The following is a 13,498-nucleotide window of genomic DNA, read 5'->3' on the forward strand; positions in this document are numbered from 1 at the left end:
GCTCCTCCCCCGGCTCACTGTGTGCGACCAGAACCCATAAGGGCCAGCTCTCAGGACCGTACTTCCTCTGGCGTGGGTGTGCTGAAACCGTAGCCTCAATCCAAACAGCCCCGGGGTTTCCACTTTCCCAAAGGCAGGACCTCAGATGCCAAGGGGGCCACCTGCTGACCCTGGTTGGGGGCGGGGGGGAGCGGCTTCTGCCCCCTCATTCACCAGGTCGCAACCTGCATATTCGTGACACATCGGCACTGGGTGTCCCACACCAGCACGCAGGGCGTCCCACAAGCCGCCCTGACCCTCCGGATCCAGGCCCGGGGTCCGCTACGCTTTTTGAGATGGTGTTGGATGCGCTCGCCTTTTTGTTTCTTGCGGAAAACCCCCCAAACTCCTTGGGCAACAAGGCGCAGCCCCCAGGCGCCCGGGTGAGGCAGGCTGAGGGCGGGGGCGAGGCCTGGGCTTGAACCCCCTCACCCGGCCCCGTTTACCTTCCCCTTCCTGCAGGGCTTTCTGGTCCCCAACGGCCTCGGGCACCAGCTTCCCGTAGGAGTGTCTCTCGCTGGAAGCGAACTTCACGGTGTCAAAGTAGACGGACCCATTGGAAACGTAGCTGGAAAGTAAGAACCAGGCTGTGGGAAGGCGGACAGACCCGCGGACAGCCCGGGCGCCTCGCAGGAGGACAACCTGCAAAGCCAAAGGGCTGCACGGGCCGCGGGCCTCTTAAAACTCTGCTCTGCCCACTGCGTCCAGCGCGGCCTCGGCCGTCCTGCGGCCCCGTGACGTAGCTACTCGCAACCACGGCCGCCGTGCAGGCCGAGCGGGCCCGACACGCACGCCTCGTCACGGAGGCCAACTCCTCACTCTCGGGACGGCGTGTCCCCGTGCAGTCCCTCCGCCTCGCAGCCCGGGACCACACAGCTCCCGCCCTGCCCCTCGCCTCGGTGACGGCGCGGTCCCGGGTGCCCTGCCCTCGCTCGGTCCGCCTTCCACCCGCCTGCACGGCCCCGCCAAGGCTCTCTGCCTCTCAGCAGCCCTCCATGTTATTCCAGCCCGGAATGATCTGTCTTCTCTCACCTTGGCCTCGCCCGCGGCACTCAGTCTGGCACACGACCCCGTGTCGCCCTGCAGGGACCGTGCCAGGTAGGGGACGGGGAGGCGCCACCACCTCCAGAGAGCCTGTGCTACTCCGGGCCCCACACCAGGTCTTGTGCTCTCCTCGTTCCGCTCGGTGGCACCTCGTCTCGCCCGAGAGGCGGGGACGGAATCTCCCAGAGCAGGGGCGCAGGGGAGGGCGCCCCCCTCCCCCTGCGCGGCAGACCCCACGCCCCCAGTTACGCTTCTCGGCATCGGTGACTCCCGACAGCGCTACCTTCAGAGACGCGGACGGTCTTTCGCGGGTCAGGTGGTGCCGAGAGGGCAGACCAGGGGTCGCCACCGAGGCCGAGGGCCTCGAGGAAACACGCGTCCCCGGGAGGTGACTCGTGGACAAGGGGTCTCACGCCACGCGGCGGAAACCGCGCCTCCACGCTCGCCAGCCCGGCCCCGTGCTCGTGGACTTAGCCCTGGGCTCGCCGGCAGCCGCAGGCGGGCGCTCTCTACGGCACGCGCATCCTTGCCGCGGCCCCGACGCTGAGGACTCAGCGGCACTGAGGAGCGAGGCTGCCGGGAGGGTCGGCGTGACACGGGGGCGGTTGCTCCCGCGGTGAGGTCATGGGCTCGGCCGCGTCCCCCCCAATTCCTTTGTGTCAGTGCTAGCCCGTAGCCCCCCCCAGAACGGGACGGTGTTTGGAGACGGGGTCTTTGCAGGGGCGAAGCGAGGTCACCGGGGGAGCCCCAACCCCGCATGACTCCTACGCAGCATCTGCGTCAGAGGAGGTGACGAGGACACAAAAGGAGCCCCAGCAGCCGTGTGCAGAGTGACAAGTATGTGCCAAGGCGGCGAGAGGGCCGCCGTCTGCCAGCCGAGGCCAGGGGCCGGGACAGAGCCCGCCCTCGAGGCCCGTGGAGGAACGACCCCGCCCTGTGCCGTCCGGAGCCAGGGGCTTGGTGGCCGCAGCCCCACAGCACGACGAGCTCCCCTCCCCGCCGCCTTCCCTGCACAACCTTCCTGGAATGCCGTGCTCCCACGGGGAGGGCCCCGAGCTTACCCGTAGCCGTTGTCCACGATCTTCTGGACAAAGTTCACGATCTCCGGCACATATTCACTCACCCGGGTCAGGACGTCCGGAGGGAGAACCTGGGGGCGAGAAGAACAAGTGCCCCTCTTCCTTCTGGAACGGCAGCCTCGGACGGCACGCTCCAGGAAGCACCGGCACCAAACGCAGGCCAAGAAGGCCCGCAGGCCCGCGGCCCGCACTTGAGACCTGACTGAAGACGGTCGGGATCGCGATCATCGGGCCCCGATGAGAGAGCAAGGGCAGGACAGCTGGCGACACTTACGTTCAGGGTTTCCATGTCTCTGTGGAATTCTTCTTCCCAGAACTTGGGCAGTTTGGAGAAAATAGAATTGTCCGTAACTTCGCTGCCCAGTGTGGAGTCCAGCCAGTCAGAGAGCAAATCTTTTGCTTCTTCCAACAACACCTGTGGACAAAGAACAGCATCCACACACGTGTACGAGCTTTACGGGGCCGCATCTCGTGCAGTTGGTCCGCACCGAGACCTCGAATTCGAGGATGTGCCACGCAAAGCCACGTCCACGACGAGCGCCATCTCCGTGAGACCGCGGCGCTCGTGTAAACGGCTCAGCACGGGGACAGACGCCAGACTCCCTAAGTGGGAGGTTCCAAGACGCAGCACACTCAGGAGGTCCGACTACTGTGGTCACAGGGTTGGGGTGGCCGTGGGGACAAGCGGGGCCGCCGCTGCCACGGGGCGGGGCAGGGCAGGAGCGGGCACGGTGCGGTCGTCCACAGCCAGGGCACAGAGATGGCAGGGCCCCGTCCCGGAGGGCGGCCTCCCGGCCAGGGCGCCCTGACCGCCGGATGCCATCACTGAAGACAGCAGGCCCACGTCACGGGCAACAGCGCAGTGCTGGTACGAGACGTGTCCTGTCACCGCAGCACTCCCGTCAGACAGGAGAAACGTCCATCTGTGATGGGAGGTGAGTGTCGTGGCCGCGGCCTGAGCCGTGCAGGCCGGGGGGGGACCCTGAGGTCCTGCTCTGGAGGAACCCAGCGACTTCAGCATCTTAACCGGAGCAGTGACAGGGATGTGGGGACAGGCAGGAGGTCTGCGGTCCGCCAGTGGGGGCAACGGGGCCAAGAACAAAGGGTGCAGGAAGTTCAGGAAAAGTGGACACGGAAGACACAGTGAGGACACGCAGGGAGGCACGTTTGTACCACGACGTGGACAGGAAAGGCGCAGCTAGGGGCTCCCGCCAGGCTCCCACCTGGAACACACCTGCGACCTGCTGCCGGGCTGGCGGGCGGTGACAGGGACCCACCAGGACGCTCGGCCCCACGGCCACCACGCCGGGCGCCAGGGAGGCATGGACCAGAGGCGTGGGCTCGCTTGAGACTGAACCCCGCTCACGGCACCTGGCACGGGGCCCGGCCCCCAGCCTGGTCACCTCCCCGCCCATCCCCTCACAGCCGGGAACCTCACGGCTGGCTATCGAGGAAACACGACCGGGCACGCCAAGAGGCAGGGAACGACGTGAAGACACAGGGCGGCTGTCAGACCCGGGGGTAAAACTACTGGGATTAATACGCTCAGGGTTCCGATGGATGCGGCCGACCATGCGCAGGAACAGAGGGTCAAGGTGAGCAGAGAGAAGGAAGTCCTGAGAGAACGGGCAGGAGACGTCGGGGATCCACCACTGCGTGACAGAAACAAAGACTGTCCTTGTGGGGTCATCGGGAGACTGGACGCGGCCGGCGGAAGAATCTCGGGGCTTGAGGACAACAGAAGAGAAACCCCCCAAACTGAAAATTAGAAAGGCTTCATTTTCACAGAGTGAACAAAACCGAACAGGGTAGCCGAGGACCCGGGCCCGCCATAGACGTGCCACACGTGCGTCACGGGGACAGCAGAGGGAAAGGGTGGGAGAAACATCGGGCTCCCGAGCGAGTGAGAGCGCCCCACTCGTGTCGGACCCTAACCGCAGGCGCACGGAGCCCCCGGGACGTCGGGCAGGAGAAACACCGCAACGCCACACCCAGGCACGCCGAGCTCGGGCCGCACCCCATCAAAGCTGACGCGATCCTGAAAGAAGCCAGAGGAAAACACCTCGCCGGTAGACGAGCAGAGGCGAGCACTGCGCCCGACTTGCCCTCACACTCCGTGCAAGCAAAGGAGGACGGGGACATTTAAGTGCTGAGACAAAACGCTTGCCACCCGGGAATTCTGTGCCCTGTGACGTCGGCCTGCAAAAGCAAAGGGAAACCAAACTCTCAGGGAAACAAAACCCAAGGGAACGTGTTGCCAGCTGACCTGCTTTGCAAGAAATGTCCAAAGAAGCTCTTTAGAGAGGACGGAAGTAACAGAGGTTGGAAGCTTGGGTCTACATAAAGTCAGAAAGAACATCGCGGAAAGAATTAAGCGCAGGTAAAATAAAAGCAATTTATTGTTATTTATTTTTTAGAGAGAGGAGAGAAAGAGCATGCACGTGAACAGGGGAGGGGCAGAGAAAGGGAGAGGGAGAATCCCAAGCAGGCTCCAAGCTGTCAGCGCAGAGCCAGACGTGGGGCTCGATCCCACGACCCTGGGATCACGATCTGAGCCAAAATCATGAGCCGGACTGCTCAACCGACTGAGTCGCCCAGGTGCCCCAGAACTTCTATTTCTCTTAACTGATCCAACAGAGAACAGCTTGTTCAAAATGACGGCAGTGGGAACGCATCGACCTGCACACTTACGTACACGTTTAAGTAGACACAGCGCCCTCTGTGTTTCCAGACAGCTAAGACAAGTGACGGCCACGACACAAGGGCGGGAAGCAGGAACTAGGGTCGTCTCGTTATTGTAGGACACTCCTATGACCACGAAGGGTACAGTGTTTTTGAAAGTGGGATTAGTCGTAAGTGTATATTGCAAACTCTAGGGCAACCACTGAAAATCAAGCGTTAGATATGCGGGAAAAGGAGAGAAAGCAGAATCATGTGAAATGCTCACCTAAAACCACGAAAGACAGGCAAGGAGTGGAAGACAAAACAGGAACAAAGAACGAGGGCAACGAGAGAAAACGGCAGCGTGGATAAGAACCCAACTACATCAACATCACTTTGAATGTCAATGGTCTAAACGCGCCAATTAAAAGAGATCGTCACAGTGGATCAAAATCCAAGACCCAACTCTCAGTTGTCCACAAGGAATCCACTTTAAGTAAAAAGACACGTACAAATGAAAAGTAAACGGATGGTGGAAATGGACTGCGCGACCACGGTGCAAATCAGTGAGATAAAGCAGGAGTAGCTCCCTTCAGACAAAGCAGACTTCGAAGCCAGGAGAGTCGTCAGGGATAGAGAAGGACGTGGCAGGACGAACGGGTCAGTTCTACAGGGCGACCGTGCTTACGGTGTGCGGGCCCGGGGCAGGGCGTCAGACCACACGAGGCAGAAGCGAGCAGAAGTGCGAGGAGAAACAGATGAATCCGCAGAGGTGGCTGGGGACCTCAACACGCCTCCCTCCGAAGGGGACGGACCCAGCAGTAGGAGATGGGTAAGGAGGCGGATGAACTCAACACGACCATCAGTCGGCTGGACCCAATGCACGTCCACAGACCACTTCGTCCGACAGCAGGCAGAACACGCAGCGTTCACCAACACGGACCACAGGCCGGGCTGTAAAACACGCCTGAACAAACTCAAAAGAACGGAAATCATACACCGTGTCTGCTCTCGGACCACTGTGCAACTGAACTAGAAACCAGTAAGAGAAAGAGAGCTGGAAAACCCCCCACAATACATGGGGATCAAAGAACACATTTCTAAAGAACACACGGGCCAAAGAAGGTTATCCCAAGAAAAAATTAAAAGTCTTGAACTAGGGGCACCTGGGGGGCTCAGTCGGTTGAGCGTCCGACTTCAGCTCAGGTCACGATCTCACGGCCCGTGGGTTCGAGCCCCGCTTCGGGCTCTGTGCTGACAGCTCGGATCCTGGAGCCCGCTTCGGATTCCGTGTCTCCCTCTCTCTGTCCCTCCCCCACTCATGCTTTGTCTCACTCTGTTTCTCAAAAATAAATAAATGTAAAAAAAAAATTTTTTTAAATAAATAAAAAGTTTTTGAGCTAAATGAAAACGAAAACGCAGCGTACCAAAATTTGTGAAATACGGCAAAAGCAGTGCTTAGAGGACATTTGTAACACTAGGTGCATAGATCAGAGAAGAAAAAGAGGTCTAAAATTAATCATCTACACTTCCACCTAACAAACTGGAAAAAGAAGAACAAATTAAGTCCAAAGTGGAAAAAAGAAATAATAAAAATTAAAGCAGAACACGGGAACTCCATACAGAAAAAATGCACGAAACCAAAAACTAGTTCTTTGGGGAAATGAATAAAACTGATACGCCTCTAGCCAAGCTACTTAAGAAGAAAGAGAGGACACAATACTAGGACAAAAGTGAAAGAGGGACATTACTACAGACCCCATGAAAACTAAAAGCAGAATAAAGTAACACTGTATACAACTCTGTGCCCCCAAACTGGAAACCTGGACGAATGGACCAATTCTTTGAAAGACAGAAGTTGCCAAAACTCACCCAAGATGATCCACACGATCCGAAAAAAGCCTGTATCCTATGTCTATTAAAGAGATTTAATCAATAACTTGTAACTTTCCAAAATAGACATCACCCAGCCCAGGTGGGTTCACTGGTGAATTTTATCAAACATCGAAGGAACACGTTATATCAATTTTCTACAGTTTTTCAGAGGAAAGTAGCAGACTACTTCCTAACTCATTCCACGAGGACAGCATTACCTTAATGCCAAACACAGACAAAGACATTGCAAGAAAAGAAAACTGCAGACCAGTATCTCTCATGGACATAGATGCAAAAATCCTTAATAAAATATTAGTGGGGCACCTGGGTGGGTCAGTCGGTTAAGCATCCGACTTCGGCTCGGGTCACAATCTCACGGTTCTGGGGTTCAAGCCCCGCGTCGGGCTCTGGGCTGACAGCTCAGAGCCTGGAGCCCGCTTTGAGTTCTGTGTCTCCCTCTCTCTCTGCCCCTCCCCCACCCGTTCTCTTCCCCGCTCTCTAAAGAGCATTTAAAAAAAACAAAAACAAAAACAAAAACAAAGAAAAAGGAAAGGAAGTGGTGTGCCCACTGCTGAACTTTAAGATCACAAAGTTCTGCTCTAGGAAAACCACAGCAAGAACACAAAAAGACGAGCCTCAGACTAGGAGAGACTACTTGCCAAAGACACAACTGATAAAGGGCTCTTATCCGAAATGTGCACACTCAACAGTGAGAAAACAAACAACTCGATGAAGACTGAGTCAAAGACCCCGACAGGCCCCTCGCCAAAGAGACTCAGATGGCAAACAGGGAAGGACGTGGGAAGGTGCTCCCCACCGATGCCGTCGGGGGAACGCAAACCCCAACAGTGAGATACCATCACACGCCTGTCAGAAGGGCCAAAACGCACACACACACGCGCCATGCTGGGGAGTCAGAACAGCAAGGACTCCCTCTTGCCGGGATCGGGGGCAGAGCAGCCACTCTGGAGGATGGTGTGCTGGTTTCTTGCAAAACGGAGCAGGCTCCTAGGATCCAGCAGCCACACCCCTGGTATTTGCCCAAAGGAGCCGGAAACTCACGTCCACACGAAACCCTGCAGGTAGACGTTTCTATCAGCTTCTTCACAACTGCCTAACCTCGGAAGCCACAAAGGTGCACTCGGCAGGTGGGCGGATAAACCAGCTGTGGGGCGTCCAGCGGACGGAGTCTTACCCCGCGCCCAAGAGACGCGAGCTCTCAGGACGTGAGACGCGTGGATGACCCTGACATGTAGATTTAGTGACAAGAGCCAATTTGAGAAGGCCACATGGGGTGCGATGCCAACTCTGTGACGTTCTGGAAAGGGAAACGCACGGAGGCCGCAGACAGATGAGTGGTTTTCAGGGGCTGGGAACAGGGAGGGACGTGCAGGCGGGGCACACGGCATGCCCAGGGCAGGGAAACCACTCCGCCTGACGTTCGAGTAGATGTGTGCACCACTGCACATCCGTCCACACCCACGGAACACGCACCACCCCCCCCCCCCCCAGGACAGAACCCGTGTCTGCTGTGGGTTCTCGGTGACGACGACACGTCTGCGGGTGATGTGCTGACAGTGGAGGAGGCGGGGCTGGGGGGGAAGGCCCCGTGGGAAATCTCCGTGCCTCCTCTCAGTCTTGCCGGGAACCTCAAACTGCTCTAAACACCAGGTCTTTAAAGAAACAGACGAAACAGAAAGACAGAATGGAGGGGACCGACCCGTCCGAAACGACGCCTCCCTATGAAGGTTAAGATCCCACCCGGGCCCCCCATGGGCCTGGACAAGCAGAGGATCGAAAACAGACGGGAAGAAAGAGACAGCACAAACGAGCCTAGACCTCCTCCCTCCCTGACGCCAGGGACAGCTGGTGAGATGCTCACACAGGGTGGGTGGCACGGCCAACAGAGGAGAACCTGGGCAACCACATGCTCAGACCTGACACAGAACACAAAGGAGCATTTAAAAAGCTGATACGTTTGACTGCGTCAGAATTAAGACCCTCTGTTACTGAAAGAAAGTGAAAAGAAGAGCCAGACATTGGGAGAAAGCGTTTGCCACGTATTTAGATGACGAGGGGTTAGCGTCCGGGAGTAAGGACGCTTTTAAACCCGTAAGAAGACAGAAATCCAGGTGGACAATGGGGCAGAAGACCTGTGCCCAGAATCACGGCCGTCAAGAGAGCACACGGAAAGGCCATCTCGCAAGAGGTCAGACACATGCGGACCCAAACTACAGTAACGAGCACGTCACGTGCCGGCTCCTATCCCACCCGTGAAAGGAACCCGGCAACCCCAAGTGCTGGTGCACAATAGCTGACACGTGTCACAGACACGGGAGGACACAGACACTTAGGGAAGCGTTACTGCACGGCAGGCCCCAGCTGCCAGCCCCCCTGGAGAGGCCCGCGGGCAGGGCGGCCCCGGCTGAGTCTGCAGGAAAACGTCCCTGCACGGAGAGGCGGGGACACCGGGACCACTCTGTGTCATCGAGCGAACAGTGTGGCTGACGCAAAACATAAACCTGCTCGTTTCTGGAGTCGGAGACTCGGTGGGTGGGAGCCGCGGTCGGGGGAAGCCGTGCTGGGTGCCGGGTGGATGGGACGGCACCCGTGAAGCCTCGGGCATGGAGGGTCCGATGGGCTCTCTGCACACGAACATCTCCCGCGGGCGGCCACGCATTTTCTGGTGGGGGAGGGCCAGCCGCGCGTCTGCGGGAACCGGGGAGGCCCGTGCGTGGATTCCTCCAGACTCGGCCCGAGCCTCGCCTCCAGCCACAACCCCGTGAGACCCGTGAGACCCCTTCGACGTGAGGACAAGTCTACGCCGAGTCCCGCGCGTCCTTCCGGAGAATCACCGGACGCGTGGCCGGTGTTGGGGACCCGACGGTTAGGCAGACACACGGCCCGACAGCCCGGCACCTCCACCCCAGACGAACAGCCTAAAGAAACTCTTGCAAATGTGCGTCCACAGACAGAAAAGGACTCCCAGCTCAGGGTCAGCCGGTCAGCCTCACCGGTGCTCAGAGAAGTGCGAACCCAGCGCCCCACGGGCCACGGCCCCCACTCATCAGGAAGGCTACCGTCAGAAGGACGGAAATCACAAGTGTTGGTGGGAACGGTCAGAAACCGCGGTCTGGATGCTGCTGTGGAAACCGGTGTGGCGGACTCTTGGAACCCTGAAATCTAGCTGCCAAACAGTCCAGACTTCCGCTCCGGAAGTGTCCACGCGAAGGAACGAGGCGGGATATTTGCACAGAGCTATTCACAGCTGCGTTACTCATCACGGACAAAAGGGGGCCCGTGTTTCACAGGGACAGAGTTTCTGTTTGGGAAGACGGAAAGTTCTGGACGCAGAGGGTGGGGACAGCTGCACAACAGCGTGAACGTGCTTAGCGCCCCTGAGCTGTGCACCTGTAAGTGGTTTACGTCACGTCTGTGTTATCGTACTCTTCGAAGAAAAGGGTATCGGTGGAATAATCAAGGAAAAAATTCCCAGTCACACTGCCATAACCAGGAAACGCGACTGGCATCCCAGGAGAGGGAGAAACAGCGGAGGCAGGAGGCCCACCGAAGGAAGGCCAGCTACGATGCGGGGCCCAGGCGGAAGCACGCCCGGCAAAAACGCCGGTCCGCAGGCCTGTGTGCATCAGGCTCTGTCTCATTAAGCTCGGCAGGAGGCCACGCCGGCCATCTGAACCTCGGGAGAATGTGAAAGTGAAAGTAAAGCCTGAGCTGCCTCCCCCCCTCCACTCCAGGGAGGCATGGCCTTGTCAGTCGTCCCACCGAGCGCTGGAGAGGGCAGCCAGCAGGGGGCGCCAGCGTGCAGGAGACGGGCCAGGCTGGAGGCGCCGGCAGGGACAGCCTCCCGGGCTCCAGTGCAGTGCCCTCACCCCGTCCAGGGGGCGGAGGAGCCTGCCCGGGAGGCCCCGGGGCCGGCGGGGAACCCACACAGGGCCCCACAGCCCAGTTCAACTCCAGCCTCACTCTGCTCTCTGCAGGTGCCGCCGAGAAACACGGGGGAGGCCACCAGAAACCCCTGGAACCATCTCCGCACATGCTCCGATGCGCCGCCCCCGCCCGCGAGGACGCTGGCGTGGGGTGAGGGGAGGCCTGCTCGGCCCCGGGGTGGCCGGGCCCAGGTGCCGCGCGCAGAGGCACAGGCTGGAACCCGGGAGCAGCGAGCCACCTCGGGGCAGGGTGTGGGGGACATGCTGGAGACCTCACCTCTGCGCAGCGGGCGGCCTCCTCTGCCGGGAGGCCGCCCCGCACGGCTCTCTCCAGGGGCTCTGCGGCCAGCTCCACCGTGCGCCGAATGCGCTCCAGCATTTGCTTTCTGTCCGGGTCCGTGGTCTCATTTAACTTGACTGAAAACGGCTGCAAGCACAGGGGAGGGCAGGGCCGTCAGAGGCTGCCCCTGCGCGCCCACGGGGGCGCCTCACCGGAGAGGAGGGTCCCTCCCCCTGCCCTGCAAGTGTCCCCAGGGCGTGGTCCTAGCTTCCCCGAAGGAGGGGCAAGTCCGGCAGTGGACAGGCCCGGCCCGACACCCTGCTCCTCGCGCCCCCCCCCCGGCCTGTTTCTCTGATGTTAAAACGCCTGTGCTCGGGGCCACTCAGGTGTCACCTGGGGACTACTGAGCCTCGCAAAGGCGCGAAGTCCTGGCGGGCCCGCCCCATGTCAGCCTAAGACACTAAGCTCTAATTTCATTCCCACTTTCTCTTCTAGAGATGATGCACGTAAGCGCTGATCACTGCTGCGGTCACTAAAATACTAATCACTTTTAAAGAGAATAAAACGACTTATTCTAGGCTTACCCTGTTAGCACCATACTTTGTGATACCGTTACTCAAAATATTAAATTGGAAAGAATTTCTGCCAATAATTCTGAAAATTTCCAGTGCCCCCAACGAAAGGGGCTTGGATGGCTTCCGTGTCGCACACTCAGAATCATCAGATGTGGCTGTGATCTCAGCACAGAAGACACAGGAGCGTTAGGGACATTGTACGGGCAAGCATACTTTACTGCCACCGTGACAAACTCTGACATTCTCCCGTGAGCGGCAGGCACAGCCCCCTACTCCACGCCCCGTCCAAGTGTGTCTTTCCTGGCGACTTTTCCCACAGGCCAGGGGACCACATGACCCAGAGCTCCGGTGCCCGGATGGCGCTAGCTTTCATTGAGGACAACTGAGGCCCCACGCCAGGGACGGTCAGGAGTCAAGGAACAGACAGACGGGGGCCCACCTTCAGGGCAGCATGAACATCCTCCAGGAGCTGGGCCGCCCGCGGCTGCTTCCCCCGGTACTGCTCAAACAAGTAGTTCTGCCGGGCCCTCTTGATGATCTGGAGAGATGAAAGGGAAACCGGGGTCACGTCCAAAGCGCGCCCTTGTCCCTGCAAGCCGGCAGACTCTGAGCCCCGCCAGGCGGCCGGGGAACACTGCCCTCCTCCCGCGACCTTTCTGATCTTCAGGAAATTGGCTGCCCTCCCCCCGCCGCCCCATCGCTGCACGCAAAATCGCGTGCCACCCGAAGTCTCGTTGCCACGAAGTACCTCGGGCTGACATCTTATCAGCCGGGTCCCGGTCGTTCAGGTTCTCGCGGCATCTTCGCATCTGAAGACGGACGTCGTTCATACAAACCGCGACGCTAACTGGATGTGTACAGGGCCGAGGCCCACCGTGTTCTACTCACCGACGTCACTTCCTCCTTCCCACCCCCACCGTTCCGAAAACGGCCTGGTGAGAGCCCCACCTTGTCGTCGATGTCCGTGATGTTCATGCAGTAGAACACGTCGAACCCGAAGTAGTCCCGCAGCACTCTCCTCAGGATGTCGAAGGAAATGTAGGACCTAGAGCACACGGACAGACCTTTCCTGCGGCCCGCCACGCACCCCCCCCCCCCCAGGGCCACGGCCACGAGAGCAGCCACGGGGGAAGGCTCCCATGGCACCACCACCCTGCTCAGGGCCCGTGACCGCCGTGGGAGCCCCAGCCTGCCGCCAGAGCCGCGGGACCAGATGTCTACACGCAGCCGGGACGCCCGCCACACGGCTGCCGGGCAGGATTCCTGTCACCTGTCCGCATCCCCCAACTTTCCTATCACGGATGTGGGTTACTTACAGAATGAAAATTTTATCTTAGAAATAAGAAAGGCTCGGGGTTGATTTTCCTCTCGAATCTCGGGTCCCTATAGCAGAGCAGAGATCTCTGCCCTATAGAGGGCAGAGATGCTCCCGCAGGGCCCACACCTCCAGGCGCCCGCAGCGGGTCCCGCCCGGCCACCCACCCCTGCCCGTGCCGGACGCCCGCAGCGGGTCCCACCTGGCGTGCCCCATGTGAGACGCGTCGTAGACGGTAGGCCCGCAGCAGTACCACGTCACCTTCTTCCCGTTTTGAGGTATAAACACGTCCTTTGGTAAAACACAAAGGGACGACCGTCGTCGATGTGTAAGAGGCACCGCGCAGGGTCACCCCAGCCAGCGTCAGAGAGGACGCTGGGGTTTGTTTACAACAAATTCAGCAAGGACAAGTCTGTCTTACTGACAAAGGCCATAGACGTCAGGGACGGGAGAGCTCCATTACTCCGGCTGGAACCCCAGAGACCCCGTGTCCCCGCGTGCCAGCGCGCTCACGGACAAAATTCTAACCCGCCGTGGCCGCAACCAAGCAAACCCCACTCGACTGGGATCCGATCTCGCCTCCTCCAAACCCGGTCGGCACCCGGCAACGCCCACCGGGCCCGCCGCTCTGCCCGTCGGTTTGGCTGGCACCGGGGCGCCTGCCGCCGCCACGTGTCCCCTCT

At 59.5% G+C, this 13,498-nt stretch overlaps 1 protein-coding gene across 4 annotated transcripts in view; it reads right to left on the reverse strand.

Annotated features, from left to right (window-relative positions):
* CARS1 (cysteinyl-tRNA synthetase 1) overlaps nt 1–13,498 on the reverse strand; it is a 44,520-nt gene that overhangs the window by 18,209 nt on the left and 12,813 nt on the right. For all 4 annotated transcript variants that reach the window (XM_081790198.1, XM_081790197.1, XM_078433818.2 and 1 more), the window contains 7 exons: nt 13,018–13,106; nt 12,449–12,545; nt 11,940–12,038; nt 10,923–11,072; nt 2,437–2,577; nt 2,145–2,233; nt 486–607 (listed from right to left, as the gene is read on the reverse strand). In XM_081790198.1, the coding sequence (XP_081646324.1) occupies nt 486–607; nt 2,145–2,233; nt 2,437–2,577; nt 10,923–11,072; nt 11,940–12,038; nt 12,449–12,545; nt 13,018–13,106 (787 nt within the window). The remainder of the gene's footprint in view (nt 1–485; nt 608–2,144; nt 2,234–2,436; nt 2,578–10,922; nt 11,073–11,939; nt 12,039–12,448; nt 12,546–13,017; nt 13,107–13,498) is intronic.

This window comes from Panthera onca, chromosome D1, assembly GCF_046562875.1.
Source record: "Panthera onca isolate mPanOnc1 chromosome D1, mPanOnc1 haplotype 2, whole genome shotgun sequence".
Taxonomy (NCBI): Eukaryota; Metazoa; Chordata; class Mammalia; order Carnivora; family Felidae; genus Panthera; species Panthera onca.